The 26,875-nt window shown below is 36.9% G+C and overlaps 1 protein-coding gene across 2 annotated transcripts in view; it reads right to left on the bottom strand.

Moving 5' to 3' along the window:
- Positions 1-26,875, bottom strand: part of TBL1XR1 (TBL1X/Y related 1) — a 91,961-nt gene that overhangs the window by 23,180 nt on the left and 41,906 nt on the right. For both annotated transcript variants that reach the window (XM_049775222.1, XM_049775221.1), the window contains 7 exons: positions 12,281-12,426; positions 8,738-8,960; positions 7,888-8,020; positions 7,470-7,611; positions 3,669-3,732; positions 3,483-3,580; positions 1,937-1,997 (listed from right to left, as the gene is read on the bottom strand). In XM_049775222.1, the coding sequence (XP_049631179.1) occupies positions 1,937-1,997; positions 3,483-3,580; positions 3,669-3,732; positions 7,470-7,611; positions 7,888-8,020; positions 8,738-8,960; positions 12,281-12,426 (867 nt within the window). The remainder of the gene's footprint in view (positions 1-1,936; positions 1,998-3,482; positions 3,581-3,668; positions 3,733-7,469; positions 7,612-7,887; positions 8,021-8,737; positions 8,961-12,280; positions 12,427-26,875) is intronic.

A 26,875-nucleotide genomic window follows, 5' to 3' on the forward strand; every position in this document is an offset into this window, starting at 1 on the left:
TGATGCATAAGTTAGTGTATTTCTCTTTTTTCTCCCTGCCCCTAGTGTATTTCTTTAATATAATAATTTTCTGTAAAATATTAGATAAGCTGAGAAAAAATTAATAAGAAAGCAAACAGAACAAAACCTGTAAGGATGATTAGGGGTGGCCAAAGCATGCTGTTAACTTTAGTTTTTGGTTAATGTTTATGCATTATGCTTAGTTTTAAGATACGTCAACCAGGTGTAGTCTCGGTGGCTAGTAACACTGTTGTTGGGTCTGTGCATCACCACATTTCTAAGCGTTGAAATATCAGGAACCATTGGCCAAGCAAGCATCACTGGCACCAGACCTTGGATTCTCAGAGCACAATGGGAAGCCAACACCTCCCAAAAATTTAAATATTAACACACTACAAAAAGATACAATAGTTTAGAGATTGACTGTGATCTAAAACCACAAATATCTTTATTTCATATTCATACTTATATTCTTGTTCTTTAAAGTTTTTTTAAACTTATTTATTGATTAGTTGTTGGGCCACACCCAGGGGTTACTCCTGGCTCTGTACTCAGAAATCATCTCTGGCAGGCTGGGGGACATATGAGATGCTGGGAATCAAACTGGGTCCCATCAGGGTCAGCGCATGCAAGACAAATGCCCTACTGCTGTGCTATCCGGCCCCTCAAACTTATATTATTAAAAATAAATGAGAGGAAGCATCTAAATTTATAGTAACTTGTATAAATTTTCAGATATACTAGTTTTAGCCATATAGGTATCACTAGTATACAGAAAATTGGGCTCAAAAATGTTAAATGACTGACTTATTATGTGTTAAATTAAAGCTTGTTAAGTTGGTTGAAAATGACATTCAAATCTAGACCTAATTAAAAACATTTCTACCATTAATACCAACGCTAATTGCACTAAGCTTAAACGATTTCTATGACACATTTCTAAAGAATGTATTGTGATCTCTGACAAGTAAAAATTTATAGTCATGGAACATGGAGCCAGAAAGATAGCAAAACGGCAGGGCGTTTGCTTTGCACATGGCCAACTCAGGACCAAAAATGGTTCGCTTCCCGGCATGCCATACAGTCCGGAGCCAGAAAGATAGCAAAACGGCAGGGCGTTTACTTTGCACATGGCCAACCCAGGACCAACAGTGGTTTGATTCTCGGCATCCCATACGGTCCACTGAGCTTGCCAGGGGCAATTTCTGGGTGAAGAGCCAGGAGTAACCCCTGAGTGTCAACAGGTGTGACCCAAAACAAACAAACAAACAAACAAACAAAAAAAGAAAAACAAAAGTCATGGAACAACAACTCTTGAAAGGTTTAATAACAAAACTAGTATATATTTCAAGACACTGATTTGGACTATTCCATACATTTTCCACTATGAAAAGCCCACATTCTCTCCTAGATATGTATTCCTTTCTTTCTCTCCATCATTTATCTTTCTCTCTAAATTTCTTTCAATAAAAACTATTTTGCTTTAAAAAAAAAAAGATTGATCCATTTCAGAAGTACACTTTGAGCTTTCTCCTGGCTTTGCATTCAGAGATCACTCCTGGCAGTCAGGGATGTAACCCAGATCAAGTACAGAAAAGATCAATGCTCTACCCCCTTTATGCTATCCATCAATCACAGTATTTCAAGGGTTAGAATGAGTTATTCAAAGTTTACTTGCAGGGGTCTCAAACTCGCGGGCCGCAAACGGCCCTCCATACAACATTTTGTGGCCCTGCCCTAGAGGAATCTTTTTTTGTTTTGTTTTGTTGTAGTTGTTTGGGTCACACCCCCCAATGTTCAAGGCTTACTACTGACTTTGCACTCAAGGATCACCCCGACTTTGCCTCCTGCAGCCCCCAGGTAAATTGAGTGTGAGACCCCTGACTTAGGAAAACAGAAGGAAGTTCCAATTCTTAAATAAATGCTTTAACCTTACCTGAATGAAAAGGGAACTGTTGTTTGGCTTCACCAGTATGTGCATCCCAAATAATTGTAGTCTGATATTGAAAAGAACAGAACAATTGTCAAGAAATTACGACAAGTTTATCACAGGCACATAAACTATATTAAGGCAAAGTGCAAAACAAGAGCAAATTTAATCAGTAATATTTACTTTATCTCAAAAGATAAAGCTATATTTATCTGTTACCTATTTATTCTATCTAAAGGATGGGAGATTACTATTACAATTTGTCACTTAGTACTTGGATTATGTTTTTCAAATCACAATCATCACCATAAAAAAAATCACATTTATTATCATTCCCCCCCAAAATATCACACATATATTTCTTAAGAAAATCCACTGCAAAAACATTTCATGTAAGCCATTTTTGGTTTTGCTTGTCTATTTTGGGGTCACTCTGGCAGCACTCAGAAATTACTTTTGGCAGGTTTGAGGGATCATATGAAGTAAGGAATCAAATACAGGTCAGCCACGTGCAAAGCAAACGCCCTATCTGCTGTGCTATCACTTTGGTCCCTCACGAAAGCTTATAAAACATAGCTTATAAGGCATCTTCTTGACTAATAGGTAATTCTCAATATTAAGATTTTTCAGAACTCACATTTCACTAAAAAGACAGCTTACATATTTATAATATGTAAAACCACATCCTTTACATTATATCAGAATTTGATACATAAATCTGAAGGAATACATTCATATTTCTTTTTAAATCCCATCACTAATTTTGTCACTTTGGACATAAAGTATTGTTCAGTGATAGCAACTATTTACAAAGATTTTTCTCTCCCATTTCAGGTCCCCTTGATTTTTCTTTTATTTTTTTTCTACTTCTCTATGGCAATATATTTAATAAACATCAAGCTGACCTCTGATACTGAATATGGTCTTCTGAACATAAAGCAAAAAAAAACTAAATCTTGAGTACTTCTAGATATGATCCAATGTACCATCTATCCTAAAACAACCCCACTTAAAACTTATATTCATTTCTTAATCTAATTAGGTTGAGTTTTATCCTTATTGTGACCTCTCGTAGTAAAGCTGGGGTGGAAAGGGGGATTGAGGGGAGCACACAATATATTGCTGATGTGCTCTAAGGCAAGTGCTACTCCCCTGTCTCTGTTTTAAGTCCTGCATTTCCTTACATTTTCTACTAGCCCTAAGGAGTTCAGCCAACACTAGGGTTCTAAGATTTCCCAAGGAATCACTCCAGAGACTAAGACACTAATAAGATAAATTATAAACTTCGAAAACAACGTAGGATATTGAAAAAAACATCCCCTGTGGTTCAAATTGCAGTAAAAGTGAGTAGTCGTACAGATAAAGAATTAAGTACTTCTGATAAATTTAGGAATAAGGTGACAGAAAAATCTAAGAAAGCATTTCTGTATGATGAAATTCATGTTTAAGTTCCTAAAATGTGAATGCTTTATAATGTGGGTGCATGATAATGATTTTTAATTATAATCTGTAACACATCAACTTAAAAAAAAAAACAACTCAATCGAGTTACCTTATCTACTCCAGCACTTAGAATAAAATTTCCTTTCTTATTCCATTTTAATGCAAATATAGGGCCTTTATGCTGCCCCAAGGTGCTAGCAAGGTTACCTAAATTAAAAAGAAAACATGATTATTCCAAGCTTAAAGAATAACTTAGCTTGACAACAACAAATGAACAGAAAAATGTTTCATTTACCATCTTTAGTCCATATTCTGGCAAATCCATCGTATGAACCAGTTGCTAGAAGAGTACCTTCACTCTGTCAGAGAAATATATTCCTTTAAATTAGACAATCCATAAAGGCCATTTATTTTTAAATATTTTATGTGTAAGTACTCCAGTAGCAGATGATTTGACATTCTGCTTCAGAACATCTCAGTTGCTGTCTTGTGAGTGCCATTCAAGGCATATGAAGCACTGCTATGTCTTTGAAGAAGCAGCACCTGTGGTAGCACTTAAGCAATGTGAGTCTTATAGCCAAACTTTTAAGAATGACAACAATGACCCTGCAGCAAAGTCAACATCACCCTTCTCCAAATTATTTCATTACTAAGAGAAGTTTCTATATCTCTTTCCTCTATCGTTGTGTTAATGAGTACAAGTATTCCAAACAATATTGCTAGTTCACATGACAACAACTTTAACATTTTATTGGTTCTTTCCCTTTGTAAAATTAATTCTTTCCCATTATAAAATTCTTACCAACAGAAAAGCAACATGGCCACACACACATGTGTATGCATCAGAAAAAAATCAGAGAAAGATCTTGTAGGTTATGATGCATATATGACTATACTACGATGAAAAAAAGTAAAAGTCCACAGCAGTTTTTCTGACCTTATCAATATCAATTCCATTTTGCTCTGGCTTTAGTAAATGATAAAAGAAAAAGACACTAAAGCGAGATCTAACTTTTCTGTAAAGATGTGAGTTAAAGTGTACTCTAAACTGACTGGGGATAATTAAACAATACTTGAGACAAAGATTTTAGAATTATTTTGTTACTGTTTTAAAGATAAAAACAATGAAAATAGTTTTCATATTCATCCTACCACTTAGCTATAAAGATAAGTAACAAACAAATGAAGGTTGTACAGGGTTGCAGATTCGTATCTGCATGGATTTCAAATGTCCTCAAGTTCTGTCCAAGGAAGAAGTTCATGGCAATGGTCCATTTCCAGATAATATGCAGCAGAAAGTTTCCTTTAAACTAATGTCCTTAAGTATTTCGGTTGATAGATCATTAAAGTGGAAGATGATATTTCATTGGTCTGTTATCACACAAGCTCTTGCTTTCATTACTGAAAATAGCTATTAAAATAACTATCAAAAATAATGTCTTTTTTAATTGAAGACTCCAAGTTCATAGTGAGTAGTGTAATTATTAAAAGTCTACATTTTCAAAAATTATAGCTTAAAGTTCATATGTATATATTAAGCTCAACAAACCAGTATTTATCAATATTCCTTTGTATATGAATTGTAAATAGCATTACAATACATGGTCTCTTAACTAAGCTGCCTAAACTTGAAGGTTTTTGATATAAAATACAATAAATATACTAAAAAGAAAAAAATTTTCCTCCCACCTCCCTGTGGTAAAGTGCAACCCAACCACCACCACCACCAATTATGTAGCCAAGTTTCCCACAGTTGGGAAAATCTCAGGAGTCAGCAGATTCAAAGTACAAAAGATTAGTAAATCTTGGTCTGGGTAAATCACCTTATCATGGTATCTGCTGTGCCCAATAAATACTACGATGTGGTGATTATACATTTTACTTTCAAAATTGTCAACTTTATTTTAAAGTGGATAAAAATGGTGCTGAGGGGCCAGAGATACAGACAGACCTGTACAGCAGACAAAGCACCTACTTTGCAATCTCTGGCATCCCATATGGTCATCCCTGAGCACAAAGCCAGGACTAAATCCTTAGCACGTCAAGGTGTGGTCCCCAAACAAAAAAAATCCCTTATGAAGGTGGAAGGGATGGGGGGCTGAAGACACAAGTGCATGCAAAATGACAGTGCAGTTGGCAGGGTTCTTGCCTTGCATGCAACTGACCTGGGTTCGATCCCAGCACCCCAGATAGTCCCTCAGGATCCCAGCAGGAGAGATCCCTGAGCTCAGAGCCATAAGTAGGTCTAAGCACTACCAGATGTGCCCTCTCCAAAAAAGTAAATAAATAAAAGAGTGTGTTGTCTTGGGGTTGTAGGGATAGTACAATAGTAGGACACTTGTCTTAAATATGGCTAATCCAAGTTCAATCCCTACATTATGTTCCTGAACACAGCCAGGTATAGCCCAAAAACCAAAATATAGTGCTGGAAATTTTGAAGGAAATACTAGGACAATTAAAAATCTATCTTGAGTTGTGGAGGTTTTCACAGAAACTGAAAACTTAAGCTAGAGTAATCAACTTTTTGTTTGGGACTCCTCTTGGGGGGTGGGTGGGTGTTCATTCCTCATCATCCTAGAAAGTGCTTGAGGAACATATGGTGATGGGGAGAAAACTTGGAACCATGGAGTATCTGGAATCAACTTGGATCTTCTGCATACAATGCATTCACTCAACCCATTGAACTATCTCTCTGGTTCTTGAGTATGAGACCTGGAAGATCTTTTGAAAGATCTTATTAAACAAAGGCAACAGGAGGGAAAGAGTAGACACATGCTGAAATTGCTGACCCTAAACTTCTGGGAAAACTGAAATAGTCAAGAGACTTCTTAGAATGAGGTAGCTTGGGATGAAAATGTTAAAGTATGAATGCAGTTTTAAGGAAAAACTAAAAAAAAAAAAAAAATAGAAACTTTAAAAATTCACCTTTCATAAATCAATCATAGGGATGTAAACAAGCTCTTAGTCATGTATGAAATTGAAGAATGAAACCTTATCAACAATGCCACCATACTTTCAACTTTCTGATAAGCCACAAGAGTCAAATTACCCCCTGAAAAATGATGAATCAGAAAAATAAAAAAAATTCCTACAACTACAATACTTGGTAGTATTCTAGCTCTTAATGGATACAATTTACATCTGTAAAATGAGAACAAGAAAGAATGCCTCTATTTTAGAGATTTTTTTTAATCTTTAAGCAAAAGATTTAGAAGTTATGACTCTGTATGTGCCTGTTCCTGATGTTCCTTGATTTCATTTATTATTAAGTGTTATTATCACACTTAGGAAATAAGAATGGGAGATTAAATATCTTTTTTGTTTTGTTTGAGGGCCGTCCCAGGGATTACTCAGAGGTTACTCCTGGCTATGTGCTCAGAAATCGCTCCTGGCTTGAAGGACCATATAGGACGCCAGGGGATCAAAATGAGGTTTGTCCTAGATTAGCCACATGAAAGGCAAATGCCCTACCGTTGCGCTATAGCTCCGGCCCTTGGAGATTACTAGTTTAACGAAGACTATGCTTTCCGATAAACTAAAAACCTGGGCATTGAACCTTGGTCTGATTGCTTAAGCAGGGGTCTCAAACTCATGGGCCCGTGGGCCATTTGCAGTCCTCTGTACAACATTTTGTGGCCCTGCCCTAGAGGAATCATTTTTTGTTTTGTTTTGTTTTAGTTGTTTGAGTCACACCCCCCAATGTTCAAAACTTACTACTGACTTTGCACTCAAGGATCACCCCGACTTTGCCTCCTGCGCCCCCCCCCCCAGGTAAATTGAGTTTGAGACCCTTGGTTAAGGGGTTTGTTAGTACCTTTAGTGCTCAAGGTACTAAGTGGAGTCAGGGAGTGACCTGTGGTTCCCTAATACAAAAAAAGTATTCCTGTCTTTTGATTTATCTTCCTGAGCCCAACTTTTGTTTTTAATACCACATATGGAAGTGAGGACTCAAAAACTAGTGTTCTTCTAAGGTAGCACACTATAGAATGTCTTGACAAATGGACAAATCCTGCTGAAAAGTTTTTAGCTGGTGCTCAGAGGTTATGCTAAGGATATTAGTAAGTCTTTCATTCGGAGACATTATAATGATACTCACGTTCCAATCTAGAGATGTCACGTCCTTGTTGCTTGGGACATCTTGCCCTCCTTCTCGTATACAATGTCTAAGTACTAACTGTGTGGAGCCACTAGTACTATTTTCACTAAGATTCCATATTCTTGCTGTTGAGTCTCCAGACCTATAAAATAGGCAATATAGTTTAAAATTTTTCTTGAAGTTCTCAAGTCTTTCCGGAATCGATGAGACTAAGGGCTGTTTCTGCTTTGAGTACTTCTTAGTTTCCATTTTGGAGGCTCCAAGTATTACTAAAGCAGTAAGTTTACTTAATACTTCTAAGAATAATAAAGCCTTACAAAGTCAAAATGACCACAAAGAACCAACAGTAAAGCCTGAAAATAATGATGGTAACAAAGAGTTCAGTGACATGTTCTTTCTTTTTCTTTGAGAAACATACCCTGATGCCAAGAGATCACTAACGGGGTTCCAGGCACAGATGAAGACTTCAGATTCATGGCCCCGCAACACAACTGCTTTATTAGGAGGGATTTCAACATCCCCATCCACTTCCATCATATCAGTATGATTATCTGTGTCATGGGAAATAAGTAGACAATTCGATTAGGTAAGGCTAGTATCCCAGGCTAAAAACGTTCTCAAATCTGTAAATAGATCTTTGTAACAGTTTTGTCGTGTAACATAACTTAGATCCAGTAATGATAAAAATGACAATACCTGTCAAACTAGTACTTCTAACATGAAGAATGAATTTCTATCTTTAGTTAAGTCAGACCAAATCACACTATTTTAAAAAGATAAACATGTGTGAATGTGTTAAGGTAGGGATAGGAGAAGGTGAGGTTAGAAGATAAACTATAAAAGGTTAGATACCAAACATGACTAAAAGGATACAACAATCTAAATTAAACATATCCATGACAATGCTATTCTGAGTTTCTGCCAGTAGGGGTTGCTGATACCATTCATATAACATGAGAGTAGCCTTTGTAGCTGTGTCAGAGCCTTATTGTATTTGCTAATAACTAGTGTTATGATTTTTATTTAGAAATCAAAAGCAAATTTTACTTCACTGTAGAAAAAGCATTTCTAGATTATAAAATTCATGAAGTTATCTAGCTTTTTCAAGCCTTTGGGAATAACATTTAAAATGATAGGATCTACATTAGAGAAATGAGCAAAGCTGTCACAAATGAAGTAGACCTTATTTTAGCTTAGAAGATGAAACAATCCTATAAAGAAAAATGTTTCTTCTGAAAAGGAATTTTTTTTTTTAAATCTGAGCTCACTTGCTATAGTATGTGCTCCATTCTCCTCCCCATTGGCTGTGTTTTCTCCATTTTTTGTAGATCCTTGTTGGTTTGTGGCAGCTGCGACAGCTGCGGCAGCTGCTGCTTGTTGCTGAGCAAGCTTATCTCTGTAAGCTTGTTGTCTTGTTTGTACTACATCGGGCATTACGGCATCTATCAGTGACAGAGACTCTATTGGTCGACCATCAAACAAGGTACCATCCTGGATTTGGGAAATTGAGAGAGAATACAAATCAAAGATGCCATTTAGGGGTAATTTGTATTCAAGCAAATCAACTGCAGCAATGAAAAATCTTCATTCTAAGAAAAAAGAATTTTAGATATTAAAGCCCAAATATTGAAAGGCACAGATCATGAAAGAACTAATTAACTTGCAAAATATTGTTGGTTAAAAGCATGACCAATAGTTAATACAACAGTAAGTTATGTGGTGGTATAATACAGGAATTCTTTTATCATTAAAAAAATTTGTACTGTTGGACTCAAAATTCTTTTGACTTAATTAAAATTTAAAGAAAAAAGTCTTCATAAATCGGGCTATAGACCCACTCAGTTAATATTGCAGAAGTGCAAAACACATTTTAAAAGACAAGTAACAGAGCTAAGTAAAGTAAGCTGGGTTCTTTTAACCCATGATATTCAGAAATGTTCTACGAACCCATAGCAAAACAGCACTACTCTCCCTGGCAGCTGTTAGAAAAAAATAGTTTTAAACCACAGAATCAAAACAACTGCTTTTCCAGCACAGATAGAACAGTAGGTAGTATGCTTGCCTTGCATCAGGCTAACTCAGGTTCAATCGCTGGCAGCTGATATGACCCCTTAAGAATCAACTGGAGGGCCCGGAGAGATAGCATAGCGGCGTTTGCCTTGCAAGCAGCCGATCCAGGACCAAAGGTGGTTGGTTCGAATCCCGGTGTCCCAGATGGTCCCCCGTGCCTGCCAGGAGCTATTTCTGAGCAGACAGCCAGGAGTAACCCCTGAGCACTGCCAGGTGTGGCCCAAAAACCAAAAAAAAAAAAAAAAAAAAAAAAAATCAACTGGAGAGATCCTTGAGTTGTAAGACAGGAGTAAGCACTGAGTACTACGGGCTTCAGAGCAACACCCCCAACCAAAAAATATCTGCATTCAAAAACTGTGTGCGTGTGCATGCAGTGCTGGGAATTGAATTATACACATATACATATGTATATACAAATAAGTACTTTACTGCTACGGAGTCACATATTCTTACCTTAGAAACAAAATTTCTGTAGCCGAGCCCAATATTATTCAACTTCTGGTCTATATAATTCACAGAGAGAAAAGAAAATCCCTGAAAACTACCAAGCTAGCCTGTGTGTCTGATTCGAACCATTTCTTGGGGGGTAGTTTTTTGTGCACTAATATTAAAGGGCACCACTCTAACTCATAGGCTAGTCCTCTCTGATTCTGAAAAGTTGCTATAATACCAAAAACCACCTCTACTTGATAAAAATAAACTTTATGTTTACTAAAACGGTTTGCACTAAGTATTAGATACAAACATGAATCAAATCTGAAACAGAAGCTGTATCAATTAGCTGAGTAGCACACCTACAACAGTGTAAGATGGTGTCTTGAGCTAAAAAAAAATATGCCACTATTTCTGGATTTACATTATAAAGGGTTACTGGTATAGGAAGAGAAAGGAACTTGTAAGTAACTAAATATTTTTAAAGTCAGGGCCAAAGACAGCACAGACATTAAGTACCTTGCTACTACATATAGATGACACTGGTTCAGTTCCTCAAACTACAGCCCTACCTACCACCACTGGGTAGAGACTCAGTGTCCCAGGTAAACAGCAGCACTGCAGAGCCCAGGCAGCACCACCACATGTTCAGGCCTTTGCACTGAATTGACCTAGTTGGTCAAAAATTGCTACAGAATGCTCCTCTGCCCCCCTAAACTCTGCCAGGGAGACCCACATTCCTTTTCTCCAAAACAGCTACAGTCAAAATAAATACATCTGGGAGTACTGCGTTAGTTCTAACAAAATAATTTTAAGTCGTTTTTTAAAAATCAGATAAAATGAGAAAATCATGTAATAAAGGGGACTTCAGAAATAAAAGCAATAAAAGCAATAAAGGCATACTTTAGCCTGACACCATTTTTTAGTTCTAAAAAAGGAGAAACATAATAATCAAAATCATTTGTAGACAATACAATGACAACAGTAAGTACTGATGTAAGTACTTTGATATTAAAAATAGTTGTGAAAGGTGATAGAGAGAGCTCAAGTGGTGGAGCACACCCTAGCATGTTAGAGTATGAGTTCCATTCCTGACATTGAATGTGTCACACTCCCCCCAATAACACCAACAATAGACCTAGTGGTCCATCTTTGATCAGGCAGGGCTCTTATATCCACTCTGCTGCCGCACCACCAGCTAGAGAACAGAGCTGTCAGGAATCTTGAACACATACCTGCCACAAACTGTCTTTGAGGAGTGGTCCCCATAAAAGAATTTTAATGAAAATAATCTCTAAAACACGAACAAAATAAAAATATCTAAACATCATAAAACATATGAAAATTAACAGATTCGATATCAACTTTTTTTTTTTGGTTTTTGGGCCACATCCAGTGACACTCAGGTATAACTCCTGGCTCTGCGCTCAGAAATCGTACCTGGCTTGGGGGACCATATGGATGCCAGGATCGAACCCAGTTCCATCCTGGGTCAGCCGCATGCAAGGCAAACGCCCTACCATTCACTGTGCTATCACTTGGGAACCAGATATCAACTTTTTTAATATAAAAGACTAATTGTAAATATTTTAGGTTCTGTAACCCATAAATTCCTGATCATATCACTCAACTTCACATAATTAGACAAAAGCAGTTACATAGTGTTTAAATGAGTTAAAAATGACTGTGTTCAGATTGAACTTGACAAAAACAGGTAGCATGCAGAAGTTGGTCTACATGTCTTAAGTGAGTGGGTACCTGGTTGAAACTGCCATACATCTGAACTTTAGATAGACACCAATATCAAGAATTGTCTACAAATACAAACTACCTTCAAAATTCAGTTAACAAACTAAGATTTTCTAACTTTCAGACCATAATTATGATCTCAGACTCCACAGTGCAATGTTGTTTCTAAAGACAATAATTTCTTACTATTTACGTATAAAGCCAGCTAGAGAAAAATGAACCATAATAAATGGTCGTAACAAATGATATATACACCTCTCTTCCGTGAACTGACAGCTATATTAGAAATAATGTGCTTTAATTTTGGTGAATTTCAAGTAAGACAATAAATATTTATCAGGTTAAAAAAATATTTAAGAGCTAAGAATCAGTATTTGAGGGAGCAGAGAGAATACAGGTGTAAGAGGCTTGCCTTATAAGTGACTAAGCCTGGTTTAGTCCCAAGCACTGCACATGACCTCCCAAATACTGCTGTGACAGATCCCTCAGCACAGCCTGGTGTAATCCCAAAGTACCCCAACCCCAACAAAGAAAATTAGTATCTTAAATGCCATCCTTACCTCATTAATACTAACTTCTGCCTCTACATATTGTAGACCTTTCTGGATGATAGAAATTAATGCAGCAGGTGGGACAAGGGCACCATTTATGTTAGATTGACTGATATGGCTTTCTATACCAAAGGTAAACGCTGAGTGAGAAAATCCTGAAAGAGAAAAAAGGAAATTTAAGAATAACTTTCAAGTGGTAGCATGGCTATATAACACAAATCAAATTTTAAAGCCATATTCCTCTATGTGAAATTCCATTCTATTATTACAATCAAATATGTCTTTAAAGAAATAACAAACTCAAGCACTTTAATTTTCATGTAATTTTTTTGGAGGGCCACACCCAACGGTGCTCAAGGGGTTACTCAGAAATTCCTCCTGGCAGGCTCAGGGGGCCATAAGGGATGCCAGAAATCAAACCAGTGTTGGTCCCAGGTTGATCACATACAAGGCAAATGCCCTACCACTGTGCTATAGCTATGACCTTTTTGTTGTTGTTATTGTTGTATTTTTCTTTTCTTTCTTTTGTTTGTTTTATTTGGGAGTGGGGGTGGCTTTTTTGGGGGGACTACACCTGGCAGTCCCTAGGGCATGCTCCTTGCTCTGCACTAAGAGATCATTCCTGACAAAGCTCGAGGAACCATATGGGACAGCAGGGATGAGACCCGAAAAATCTGCATGCAAGACAAGGGTCTCATTAGCTGTACTATCACTCCAGTCCCAAATATTTTCCTCTTCACTATATGTAATATACTACTGAAATTACTACTGTATAGAAAATTTAGCAGAGACATAATTTTTCCAACATGTAAAATCAACTAAAAGTTGCATGAGGCCACAGTGATAATATAACCACTTGTCTTACAAGTGGTTGACTTGGGTCTCATCCATGGTACCACATATGGCCCTCAAGCCTTCCAGGATTGATTCTGGAATGCAATCAAGAGTAAGCCCTGAGCGCCACTAGGCCTGGCCCCTCTCCTCCCAAATTAAAATAAAAAAAAAAAAAACAACAACTTTTTAAGTTGCAAAGCTTTTGTAGTAAACCATGTGACTCATCTACTCCACTCAAAATAATTTATGCTAAACGTTAAAAAACATTGTAGGAAGGGGACAGGAGAGATAGCATGGAGGTAAGGCGTTTGCCTTGCACGCATAAGAATGGTGGTTCGAATCCCGGCATCCCATTTGGTCCCCTGTGCCTGCCAGGAGCGATTTCTGAGCATAGAGCCAGGAGTAGCCCCTGAGTGGTGCCGGGTGTGACCCAAAAAAATCAAATACAAAAACAAACAAAAAAACCATTGGGGGGGGGGGGAGAAATAGCATAGAGGCAGGGCATGTGCCTTGCATGCAGAAGGAGGGTGGTTCAAATCCTGGCATCCACATGTTCCCCTGAGCCTGCCAGGAGTGATTTCTGAGCTTAGAGTTAGGAATAACCCCTGAGTGCTGTGGGTGTGACCCCCCCCCAAAAAAAAAAACCATTGTAGTATACTTATAAAGCATAAACATCTTATAAATTCAATATTTTATAAGTTTTCTTTTCTAGTAAGCTAAGTTAAACTTAATGCAAAAGGTGAAAATTGGGGCCAGAATCATTTGACTTGCTCGTGGCCAATCCAGGAGTAAATTCTGAGTACAGAGCCAGGAGTAACCCCTGAGCACCATCAGGTGTGGACCACAAACAAATAAACAAAAAGGGAAAATTGAATCTTAATAATTGACTATTACCTTTTGCTTAAGTACTCTTATACTGTATGAATAAATTAAACATAAAAAATGCATTCTTGGGCACTTAGCTTCCTTAGAAATTAGTTTTTGTCATAGTTTAGTTTGGGACAACATCAATCCATGCTCAGGGATCATTTCTGGCAGTGTCTTGGTCTGAACCTGGATCTCCCACATGCTAACTAAGCATGTGTTTATTAGTCCACTGAACTATCTAGTCCAACAACAACTGAATCATAACTATTTAAAAACAAAACACTTGGGGCGGGAATGATAGCACAGCACAGCAGTAAGGCTTTTGCCTTGCATGCGGCCAACACAGGATATGGTCCCTGAGCCTGCCAGGAGCAACTTCTGAGCGCAGAGCCAGGAGTAACCCCTGGCACTGCCAGCTATGACCCAAAAAATAAACAAAAACAAAACAAAACACCCATTTATCTTTGGAAGTTAAGCTTTATAATGGAAATCAAATCTAAATTCAAAAGTAAAGTTTAAATAAACTGATAACCCAAGCATAGTTATACTCCTTAGTAAAACACCAGAACTTATCATCAAATATTAGCTGTCCATAACATATGAACAATCGTTATATATGTGATATGGAATATTAAGAATTTTTTTACATAAAGTAATTAAGAATGGAATTATTTGAGTCTTGGTTAAATAGATTTAATCTGTGTGTTGTCTGTCCCATCCTTTTTTTTTTTTTTTTTTTTTGATGCTTAGATCTCCTTTCTGCATTTAGTTCTTCTATTCTTTTTTTTTATTATTATTCTTTTTTGGTTTTTGGGCCACACCCAGCGGTGCTCAGGGGTTACTCTTGGCTGTCTGCTCAGAAATAGTTCCTGGCAGGCACAGGGGACCATATGGGACACCGGGATTCGAACCAACCACCTGAGGCCCTGGATCAGCTGCTTGCAAGGCAAACACCGCTGTGCTATATCTCCAGGCCCTATTTCTTCTATTCTTAAGTTCCCAGTTCACTTATAAACATTTTAAAGTAAAGTACTTCGGTTCATAAGGCTAGAGCAATAGTACAGTGCGTAGGGGCATTTATGTTGCACATGGCCAACCTAGGTTCCATCCTCAGCATCCCATAGTCTCCCATGCTCACAAGGAGTGATCCCTGAGCATAGAACCAGGAATAAGCCCAGAGCACACCATTCGATGTGGCCCCCAAACAAAACACCTCCAAAAATTCAAGTTTATAAACAGAAAGGCTAGAAAATGTTTCAAATGGTTAACAGACATCTGAGCTAAAGTTTTTCCACAGTACCTTCCTGCCCTTGAGGGTGACCCCAAACCATATAATTCCTCCTCTTACTATCGATGAGAACAGAACCTTTTTTTTTTTTAACATTTTGATTCTAACCTCTAGATTTTGTCCAGTGGCAAGATCATTATTAAACATATGCACAGATATAATAAATAAAGTTCATTTCATATTGTCCCTACCAGGGAAACAGCAACAATTTGGAAATGAGCAGATTTCCAGGGTGATAACTAAGAATTAAAAATGGAAAGAATCAGAGATAAGGATGTGGCAGTGAATCACATAAGCTTCACTGAGGCTGAGGATGACTGCTTTCAACTGCATGCCCCTCCTGAATTCTAAGTGAATTATGTAGTAAATCATAAATAGAAAAAAGAGAGAAACTACGTAGTCAAGTGATTTCAAGATTAAAGACTTCAAGATAGACACCATAATTTAGGGGCTGCGATCAAGGAAACACATAACATTTTATTTTATCTAAATTAAACAGATGGCATAATAAGACAGTAACCGAGAAAACGGGATTCAAATTTATTCAAAGACAATGAATGTAACCTCTACATTCTACTACTCCTATTAAACAGCTAGATAGAATATATCTGAAGTTAAAACTGAGGAAGGTGTCTGTTTATTAAAAGAAAATAAGAGTTCATCACTGCTTACTGTTTCAAATGTTACTATATCCTCAACTCTATGCTTTTTTGTGTACCATCTGAGAAGGTAGTCTCAGTAGTTCATGAAAGAAGTCTTATAAACTGTAGCAAAATTTATGGTTTCTATGGTAATTTGTGGCTGCAATTAGTATTATCAAAAGTATTACATTTGGACCTACCAGAAGATAGAGTTTATGTCCAAAACTATCCTAAGAGTTGAAGATGTGAATTGTAGGAAGGAAGTTACACTTGTGTTGAATTATTGTCAGGCCAGAAAAGTGATCACAGGTGCATGCATTCATTTCTATTTCTTTCACGTATATTCAAAAGAAAGAAAATATCTCCAAAGTGATCATAAGCATCGTTTGACATTTTTCATAAATGTTATGCTAAGGAGAATAAACCCTTAAAGTCTCTTTAGCATAAATGTTATTTTGAACTAAAACTGAAAAAATTTCCAGTCATAGCAGCTACCACACATGCCTCTAACATGCTAGGCACGAAGTGAGATTCCTAGCACTAGACCCTCACTCACCCCCAGCACCTCCAGGTGTGACTCTATAAAATACAAAGTGTTTCTAAGTACCTTCATATCCTCCCTAAAACCTATTTATTCCTTAGATATATCTGGCCTTCCATTTTTGCTAAATCATATCAGTTCTTGTGGGTCTTTGTCATCAGTTTTCATTTTCTGCCAGAACAAATACCCATCATCCTTTGCCTAGACTATGTCTACCCCAGTTTCCTTTCTCTTGTAGAGTCCAGTACACTTGATACACTATGACTTATTACTGCTACAAACTTGCCCAAAAGTTCATTCCTTTGAAAAAATTATTAGTCTAGGTAATATGATAATAATACTATTAAAATTACAGTATCAATGTACAATTACTGACCTCGCCAGCAAAGTGTCCATGACCCTCCACCACTGTCACTGTTACCTCTGATCCATCTTTATACCCCAACCCTTCTCCCAACTGCTTGTTAGTTTTGCAATCCAAGGTCCAGGGTTTATACTGTTCAATGCTCTCTATTCTCCTCTTTTGTCTTCTATATATTTTCAATGATCCCTTTGGTCATCATAATAAAAGCCCCTATCCTGTGTAGGCTACGTTATTTTTGTAATTTGATCCTACTTATTTCTCCAGACTCATCTCACCAATTCCATAGCCCTTCCTTCTTCCCATGACATTAAATTCAAGTCATTTCCAATTATATCTAACACTTGAGCATGTGACATTATCTTATTTGTTTGGTTCTATGTGTTCTTAGGTTCATTCTCTTCTCTAAATAGAAGTGAAGTCATCCTTTTCACTGACCCAGGACTCACATAATTCTGTTCTATGCTGTGTGCGTGCGTGTGCATGTGTATGTGTGTGTGTGTGTGTGTGTGTGTGTGTGTGTGAGAGAGAGAGAGAGAGAGAGAGAGAGAGAGAGAGAGAGAGAGAAAATATACAGTGGTTATCTCCTGTATGTATTTACTAATTGTCTATATGCATATGATAGACAGGGCTGTCTTAGGCAAGGGCTTGTGTCCTGTGATCTTTTCATTTTGGAAAAATTAAGCCTACCTAATGTACTAATGCTCATTAAGCATGTATTCAGCACCCTATGTGACCATCTACCTTGTTCTTTGGGTTCTGTGTTTTTATGGTCATTTCTCCAATCTAAAAAAAAGTGATGTCATTCTTTTCATTGACGCAGGGATCACAGAATTTTGTCTTATTCCAACTTTGTATATTTGAGATAAACAAACAGGCACAAAGAGGAATAAATTTACCTGAGAGAGTAGTTATTTTCTGGCTGTACTGCTCACTTTCATCTATATGCATATGACTAGCTGGGCTGTCTTAGGTAAGGGTTTATGTCCTATAATCCCCTAATTCTAAAAAATTAAACCTGTCCAACTTTGGGCTCGGAGAGATAGCACAGCGGTGTTTGCCTTGCAAGCAGTTGATCCAGGACCAAAGGTGGTTGGTTCGAATCCCGGTGTCCCATATGGTCCCCCGTGCCTGCCAGGAGCTATTTCTGAGCAGATAGCCAGGAATAACCCCTGAGCACCCACCGGGTGTGGCCCAAAAACCAAAAACCAAAAAAAAAAAAAAAAAAAAAAAAAAAACCTGCCCAACTTTAAACATGTGTTTATTCAAAATGCAATTCTGAATGATCTGCAGAAATGAATCCAGAAAAGGCCTATATCTTCCTTGAAAAGCAAAATGAACTTGAACTAGAGTTTAAAAGCCAGAAATTATTTCCACTTATCTAAAAATAAGAAACATCTTTTTTATTTTCAATTTACACAGAAAAAGAAAAGGATGAAACTAAATCTGTGAAAAACTAGAGTATGGTGATTGCTTAAAATAATCACTTTTTTCCGAAGAGTAACAGCAAATCTGATATAAATAATATTTCTGTATTCTAGCACTCTACATATTCACTAGTATGATTAACATTTGTTTGGAATATAGAAAAAAAGACTCTAGAAGTATCAGTTTGAAACCACTTCAGCAGATAGTAAAATATCAGCAGGAGGAGGGATTTGTGTGGTTACTCATGAGACCAAGTAAGAATCAAGAATACAAAACAACCATTTTCTTCATATTGCCTGTTTCAGGAAATGCTTTCCCTTGGGATGACAGAAATTATTTTCTCAGCATTAAGTAAGCAACCCTCCAGAGACATCCAACTCTACTTTGAAACAGAGAATATAGGAGCAGAAAATAGGGTTTCAGCACCATAGAAATATAAAAAGACAGTGATTATCATCATTTATGACAGCAAGTATCTGAGTAAGAAAATAGTAGGACCTCAGTAAAACCATTCCTAGGAATATACCCTAGGAGCCTCAAAACACAATGTAGAGAGAAAGACAAAACAAAACAAAAAACAAACTTCTACATTCCTGTGTTCACTGCAACACAATAGCCAAAGTCTGGAAACAACCCCAGTGCCTGAAAAGAGATGAGCGGATAAAGAGACAGTGGTACATCTACACAATAGAATACTATGCAGCTGTTAAGAAAAAAAGTAGGGCCTCAAGGTGGCGCTAAAGGTAAGGTGCCGTGGTTCGATCCAAGGGCCTATTTAAGCTTTAAAAAAGGGCCAGAGCATTGACACCAGAGGTAAGGCATCATCTATCTGCCTTGCCCGCGCTAGCCTACAACGGACTGTCTTTCGCTCCCCTGCATCTCATATGGGGGAGAGCCTAGCCAGGAGTCCTCTGGGCATCACCGGGTGTGGCTGGAGAGAGAGAGAGGGAGAGAGAGAGAGAGAGAGAGAGAGAGAGAGAGAGAGAGAGAGAGAGAGAGAGAGAGAGAGAGAGAGAGAGAGAGAGAGAGAGAGAGGGAGAGAGGGAGAGAGAGAGAGAGAGAGAGAGAGAGAGAGGGAGGGAGAGGGAGAGAGGGAGGGAGAGAGAGGGAGTAAGGTGAATGGGGGGGAGAGAGAGAGAGAGAGAGAGAGAGAGAGAGAGAGAGAGAGGAAGAAGAAAATCATTTCCCTCTGTCCACTAACATACACATTTCCTTACCCCTAGTCTATTTTCACTTCTATTCTCCAAATTCAGAGCTTTGTAAACTCCAAAAACTTCCACACGTAGAAGCTAAAAAGAAGCAGCAGGTAAAGATGAGGAGCTCTAAGAGATCTTGAACACTGAAGAATTAGGCTGAGCATTTGTCTATTTTGTTTGTTTGGTTTTTGGATCACACTGGTTAATGCTCAGGGGACCATATGCCAGAGATCAAACCTAGGTCAGCCTCATGCAAGACAAGCACCGTATCTGCTGCAGCACTATCTCTCCAGTCCAGCATTTACTTTTCTAAAAGCTATGGGAAGTGGAAGAAAAAAAATATAAAACTCAAGGCAACTATTAATATTTTAATTACTTTTTCTTTGCATGCTATTTTACTAGTATATGTAATATACTTGCTATATAATTTTTGTGGCAATTTCTCACTAAATATATAACCATGAAATTTTTTAATATTTTCTAAACTAATTTAATCACTATTCTATTCAGCCAAAAAAATTATTTGACTTGTAAAATATTCATTCTATTGCTGAAATTTTTCTGAATGTTCAGTATTCCCGAAGGATTTCAAGTATCTATAGACATTTTTCCTCTGCGTGTGTGTGCTCACATGCATTCTCTTAAGGGAAAAAAAACTTCTTGAAGTGGACATGATCATTTTAAAATCAGTTTGTATTACTGCTTTCCTAAAAGTACTTGGGTAAATTATAGAGCCATCAACTATTTATATTTCCTTGCATCCTTCTTACACTGGCTATTCTTACAAAAGGAAAAATAAAACAAACGATGACTATTAAGACTGAGTAAGTTCTCTGTTTGGCAACTCTCAAAGAACCTTTGTTTCTTAACAAGTATGTCAGCAAGGAATGTGTAATAGGAATTTCCTCTATCAGCAAAACAATGGTCATTTTGCTTAGAGAGCAACTGACTTGGAAGTATAAAAGTATAATTACCAACATTTATGCTAACTCTTTTCATAATTAATCATCTGTACAACAAGAACTAGTGTCAAGCCAATGTCACTTCTTATTTATTATTTATAAAGCAAAATTAAGTGTATTTACTAGAATTGTTTGGTGGAGGTGAATATAACAAAATGTTATAGTTAAAATCTGCCTGCTTAAACATTTGTACCTAAAAGTTAATTTACAAAAAAAGTGTAAGAGTGAAAGTAAACAAACATACCAGATGCTAAATTCTCCTTGTTCAATTCTTCAGGGCCACAAGCATATATAACTTGTAATCAATTTGGCCTGTCCAATTTGGGCATTAAGTGATAATAGTAGGAGGTATGCTAGAATGTTTACTTTGTCATTACCTTTATCTGTGACTAAGGAAGCTATATTGTCATTTGATCATTGACATTTTATTATCCATTACAGAGGAGAATATAAAAAAAATTTTTTTAATCTAAATCAGTCAGCATTGCTGGGAGTGATCCCTGAGCACAGTGCCAGGTGCAAGGCTGGATGGCTGATATGTGGGGAGAGAAAGAAGTAATCTTACAAACAGAACATCTGAAATAAACATCCTCAGAAAAATGTGATATGCTCTAAAACCTGTATATAAGTAGATAATCAACTATTTTTAAAATATTTGGAAACAGTGATGAGAGACGGCACAGCTACACAACCTATCATATAGAAAATACTTAAATCAGAAGATAGTACAGTGGGTTGAGTGCCTTGCATGTGGTCAACCTAGGCTCAATCCCTGGCATCACATTATGGTCCCTTAAACACCACAGGGAGAGGGAGAGGTCCCTGTGCAGAAATCCAGGAGAACTGCCAATGTACTGTGAGGTGTGGCCCCAAAACAAAGCAAAGAACCAAATACTTAATCTCAAATATACCACCGCCTTCTCAGAGAATGGAGGTGGCAAGATGAATTCATTTTTGAAAACATGAGAGTTCTTAAAACTACTATATCCAGAACATAACTCTAATAAAGACAAAGTGCTTTAGCATTTTCAGTTAAGTCTTCAATTGTAAAACAAAACAGCATCCAACATTCAAGTATTTCATAAATAAAAATGTTATTGATCCACTGAATACAAAGTCTCTCCAGATCAAATCCACAACTTAAGTAAAATTACATTTACATTTACACAAAGAACAATGAATACCACAAACAAAACAAACAACAACTAAGAAAAAATCCTTCCTATATAATTGCAAGAACAATTTCTCTAGAAAAAATAATGAAGGGGCCTAAGAGAAAACATTGCAGCAGCTAAAGCACTTGTACTTTGCACAGAGCTAACCTGGATTTAATCTCTGGCACCTCAAATGGTTCCCTGAGCCCCAACAGGAGTGATTTTTGAGCACAAAATCCGGAAACAGCTCTATACACAGCTGGGTGGGGCTCCAAAACAAAAAACATGATAATAAACTGAAGCAGTGAGTCAAAAGTTGAAGCAAAATGAGAAACAAAGAGAGAAGATTTAAAAGATTCCAAATAGAGGCCAGAGTGGTAGCACAGCATAGTGCGTTTGCCTTGCATGTGGCTGACCCAGGATGAACCCAGGTTCAATCCCCAACATCCCATATGGTCCCCCAAGCCAGGTGTGATTTCTGAGCGAAGAGCCAGAAGTAACCCCTGATGTAGCTCCAACCCACTGGATATAGCCCCAAACACAAACCCAAAACAAACAAAAGAATGAGAGAAGTAAATGCTTGTCAGAATACAGGCAGGGGTGCGAGAGGAAGAGGGGCATTGGTGGTGGGAATGTTGCACTGGTGAAGGGGGGTGTTCTGTTTATGACTGAAACCCAATTACAAACAAACATGTAATCAATGTGCTTAAATAAAGATTTATTTTTTTTAAAACAAAGCCTCAAATATCTTAGCTCTTCTAAATAACTATCATATCAGACTCTGTTGCATGTAACTCAGCATATACCATTTAATACTTATTTTGCATATGATTGTTAGGTATGCATTATTATGGCAATCAAATTATTAATGTCCTTGTGTGAATACTCATTATTACATTATTTTATTACAACATGTCAAATACACTGAATTTTTCAAGTTATTGCTAAAGAGAGGAGAAAAAATGCATTCCCTAGAAAGCATTGTTAAATGTGGAAATCTAGTTCTTAAGAGTGCAGGATGATGAGGACTAGAGTCGCAGGTACAGCAGGTAGAAATGACCAGTGTTCAGTTCTCAGGATTCCATATGGTCCCCTGAACACTGCCAAGAGTGATTCTTGAATGCGGAGCCAGAAGCAACACCTGAACACTTCCAGGTATGGCCCAACAAAAAAAAAAAGAGGGGGGATTTTAAATAATATTTTTAAAAAAACCTTTCTAAATAAATTTTTTGCTTAGTTTCAATGAGCTATGAAGTACTCCCAATTTCCGATAGATGTCTATAAGCATTTAGATTGAATATTAAAATGTAAGTCCCTCCCTTTCAACAAACAACAAATTTTATGAGTAAAGAAATATAAACTGAGGGCCAGAGAAATAATGTAGTGGGATGGTTGGGTTGGGGGGAAGAATAGCCTTGCCCAAAGGCAATCCGATTGATTCCTGATGCTGCGTTACCAGGAATAACCCATGGGCAGTGCCAGCCTTGGGACCCCCCCCCCAAAAAAGAAAAAAATAGAAACTGAAAAGTTAAATTAACTTGGGAGCAGTAGAGGGACTGGTTCATTGGTGCAGTAGAAAAATTGTTAATTGGTAATATCTCTAAGTGCTTATGATCTGATCTCATGATAAGAGTAATCACCCATAGTATAAAATACTTAAAACTAAACAATTTTGATCTTTTTATGCCCTTTGGAGATAAAAAAAAAATACAGTCCTGTCAATATTAAACACTGCTTACCAAGATAAAAGAAAATTAAGACTTCTCCCTGAAAACCATTATTCCTAAGTCACAGTTATCAAAACAGAACAATTTTTAATGAGGTCCTTTTTAGACTTTCTGACTGATACAAGCAAGGAAATTTTATTTTCCTTTATTTCCTTTTATGAAAATGTCACAATACAAACCTTAGAATGTTTGCTAATTTTTTAAATAAAGAGCTTTTATTATCCATGATCACTGTTTTTCCTTCATGATAGTAGTCTTTTATAAAGAAAATAGCAACGCTAAACCTTTTAAGAGAAATGACCATTTATTTGGAGAGCAGAACCAAGAGTAAACTTCTGGAATAAGTGGCAAATGTGCAGATGGGTTCATCATTACTGAGCTCTGAGTGAGCTCTATCTGCAATCTATACTGAACTATGAATTCCTATTTCTGAAAGTAATTTCAAATTAGCATGCCTCATTGTGCCACTTACAAAATAAACATATCTCACTACTGCTCAATGCTGCCTATGAATACATGCTATTTTAGCTCCAATCTTTAAAGCTACGCATACTCTACATTCTTACTTTCTACTTTAATCTGAATAGTAATTTAAATACTCTGAATATGCTCTATACTACTTATTAAACTTAATAAAGGTCAAACTATCCTACAGCTAACATAGACAAGTGACTTTCAAACATTATTATAATTTAAAAACATGGGACACCTGAATCCCACTTGTCATTCTCCACAAGTCATGCTTTCCCAAAATTGGCAAGACTTTGGAGAGGCCGCCTGACACTGACTGATCCTGCAGGGGGCAGTATGGAGCTTTAGGTGCACTAGGGAACAACTGAGTGTTTTTGCTGCTTTGGGTTTTTTTTCTCTCCTGAAATGGAAGCAACTGGTAAAGGATGTTAGGAAACATGCAACTTAATTGAGAACCTGAGTTTGGAACTCTTTAGGTTGGAGACCTAGCTCAGTGGTAGAGCATTACATATACGAAGTCCTACAATCAGTGGTCCTCAAAGGCTCTGTTGGAGGTCCGGACTATAGTAAGAGTAAAAATTGTAAACAAATTCCTATGCACACTGCTTATATGTTATTTTGAAGTGAAGAAACAAAATGGGAACAAATATAATATGTAGCACACGGGCTGTAGTTTGAGGACCACAAATGAAGTCCTGGGTTCAATCTTTGGTAATACAAAAAAACTATGTACACACACAAATATAAATGTAGTGTATCTATCATATATTAAAAATATTTTATATAATACTATATTAAAATACAGTATTAGTATGTTACATATAATATATAATATAGTATAATATATAGTATTGGTATTAATATTAGTAATATGTTAATATGTAATATGATATATATGCTAATTATATTATGCTAATATAATCACCTCCTTATGAACTACACAATGGTGAGCTATTCAGCTATTTCTGATTTCTATAATTTCAAATGGCTCATCTTCTACAGCTGCCTTTTGTAACACATTTATAAAAGTTATTATGATTTTTTCCCATCCATTGATCCTTTATGACTTAGGTAATGGTTAAATTAAAAACAAAGAGCCAGTGGCACTAGAATTAAGGTGTCTGCCTTGCAAACACTAGCCTGGAGGGACCGTGGTTCGATCCCCCAGCGTCCCATATGGTCCCCCAAGCCAGGAGTAACCTGTGGGTGTGGCCCAAAAACATAAACAAGCAAAAAAAATATCAGGGCCAGAGTATCACAGGGTCAGATAGCACAGTGGGCATTTGCCTTGCATGCAAGCCAACCCAGGATGGACCTGGGTTCAATTCCTGGCATCCTATATGGTCCCCAGATCCTGCCAGGAGCAATTTCTGAGCACAGACCCAGGAATAATCCCTGAGGGCCACCAGGCGTGGCCCAAACCTTTCCTCAACCCACCCACCCCCTTAAAAAAAAAAAATCACAAAAAGCAACATTTAAGGTAACTTTTTTTTTCATTTTTCACCAAATGTAAAAGGAGACAATATTGGTAGGAAGCGTGCCACAAAGAGTAGTGTACAGTTAAGAATAGAGAAGGGTCTACTATGAAAGAGACATGCATGGCACCCTTCATTAACAGTTATGCAAACCACAATGTCAAAAAAAAAAGAGAGAGAAGTAGGCATATCAGGGAGGGTGAGAGGAAAACTGTTAACAGTGGTAGAAGGAAATGAACACTGGTGAAGGCTGTAGTTTGTATGACTAGCTCAATCATGAACAACCTTATCTGCAGAAAATAAAACTATAGTATGAACAACCCTGTAGCCATGGTGTTTAAATAAACATTAAAATAAAACTCAAAAATTGAAATTAAAAAATCAAGACAATATACAAATATTTGCATAATATATGCAATACATGTGACAATTCATTAGGTTAACTTTCCCAATTTGTTCATCATTTTACCTTATTGAGAGCATCATTTCATCTTATTAAAAACAATCTATAGAAGTTCTATTTTGGAGCAATCTTCTAAACCAATTTATCACATCTGCTGGTCCAGGCCAGAAAGCAACAATGATAGGGCTAAAAAACAACCAACCTACTAAAAGTAGCTCAGAACTACGATGATGATGGGGAAAATAGAGCAAGTGGTAAAATCTAATAAAGTCAATGTTTTGGTATGCCCTGTATACAAAAGAATAAGTAGCTAAACAAGCTCTAGAAGAACTGGAATTTAAAAACCATACATGAGGGCCCGGAAAGATAGCACAGCGGCGTTTGTCTTGCAAGCAGCCGATCCAGGACCAAAGGTGGTTGGTTCGAATCCTGTTGTCCCATATGGTCCCCCGTGCCTGCCAGGAGCTATTTCTGAGCAGACAGCCAGGAGTAACCCCTGAGCACCGCTGGGTGTAGCCCAAAAACCAAAAATAAATAAAAATAAATATAAATAAATAAATAAATAAATAAATAAATAAATAAATAAATAAATAAAAACCATACATGAAGGCTTAATGTCAAAAGTAGTCCTTCAATCTTCCCTCACAAATGACTAACAAATTTTTCTTTAAACTGCATCTTACTTTACTATTCAACATTCCAATATCTTAATAGTTTAATTTCTAAAACTTACTTTCTTCGGCATATTTTCAACTACCAAATGATTCCATCTCATATAAACAATAACAATTCAGCATTGTGGTCAATGCTTCCACCATCTTATAACCCACCCGTCCCAAATTTTCTTCCTTCTGCTTTTACTTTGTTCCCTTAATCTTCCCAACATGTTCTCTTTGCAGTTTTTGTTCTGCTTCATAAATATACCACTTATTATTTACAAAAATTTAATAATCACTATTATTATCATTATCATCATTACAAATGGCTGTCAACTATTTTTCTTAATAATCCCTTTTAGAAATATTTTAGTATAAAAGAGAGGTCTAAGATATTTATGAAAGTGCTCAGAAAAAAAAAAACTGTTCGTTTTACCTTTTAAAATGCTAACTACCATCACTAACAGTTAACTAAAAATTCTGAATGCACATCAAATTAGTGAGAGTTTTTATTTTCCTACTGACCGTGTGCAAAAGTCTCACTTTGTAATAAATTATAAAAACCAGTTTCTGGACAATGTAAGCCAAGCCATATGACAA

The sequence above is a fragment of the Suncus etruscus genome, chromosome 6 (assembly GCF_024139225.1).
Source record: "Suncus etruscus isolate mSunEtr1 chromosome 6, mSunEtr1.pri.cur, whole genome shotgun sequence".
In the NCBI taxonomy this organism is placed as follows: Eukaryota; Metazoa; Chordata; class Mammalia; order Eulipotyphla; family Soricidae; genus Suncus; species Suncus etruscus.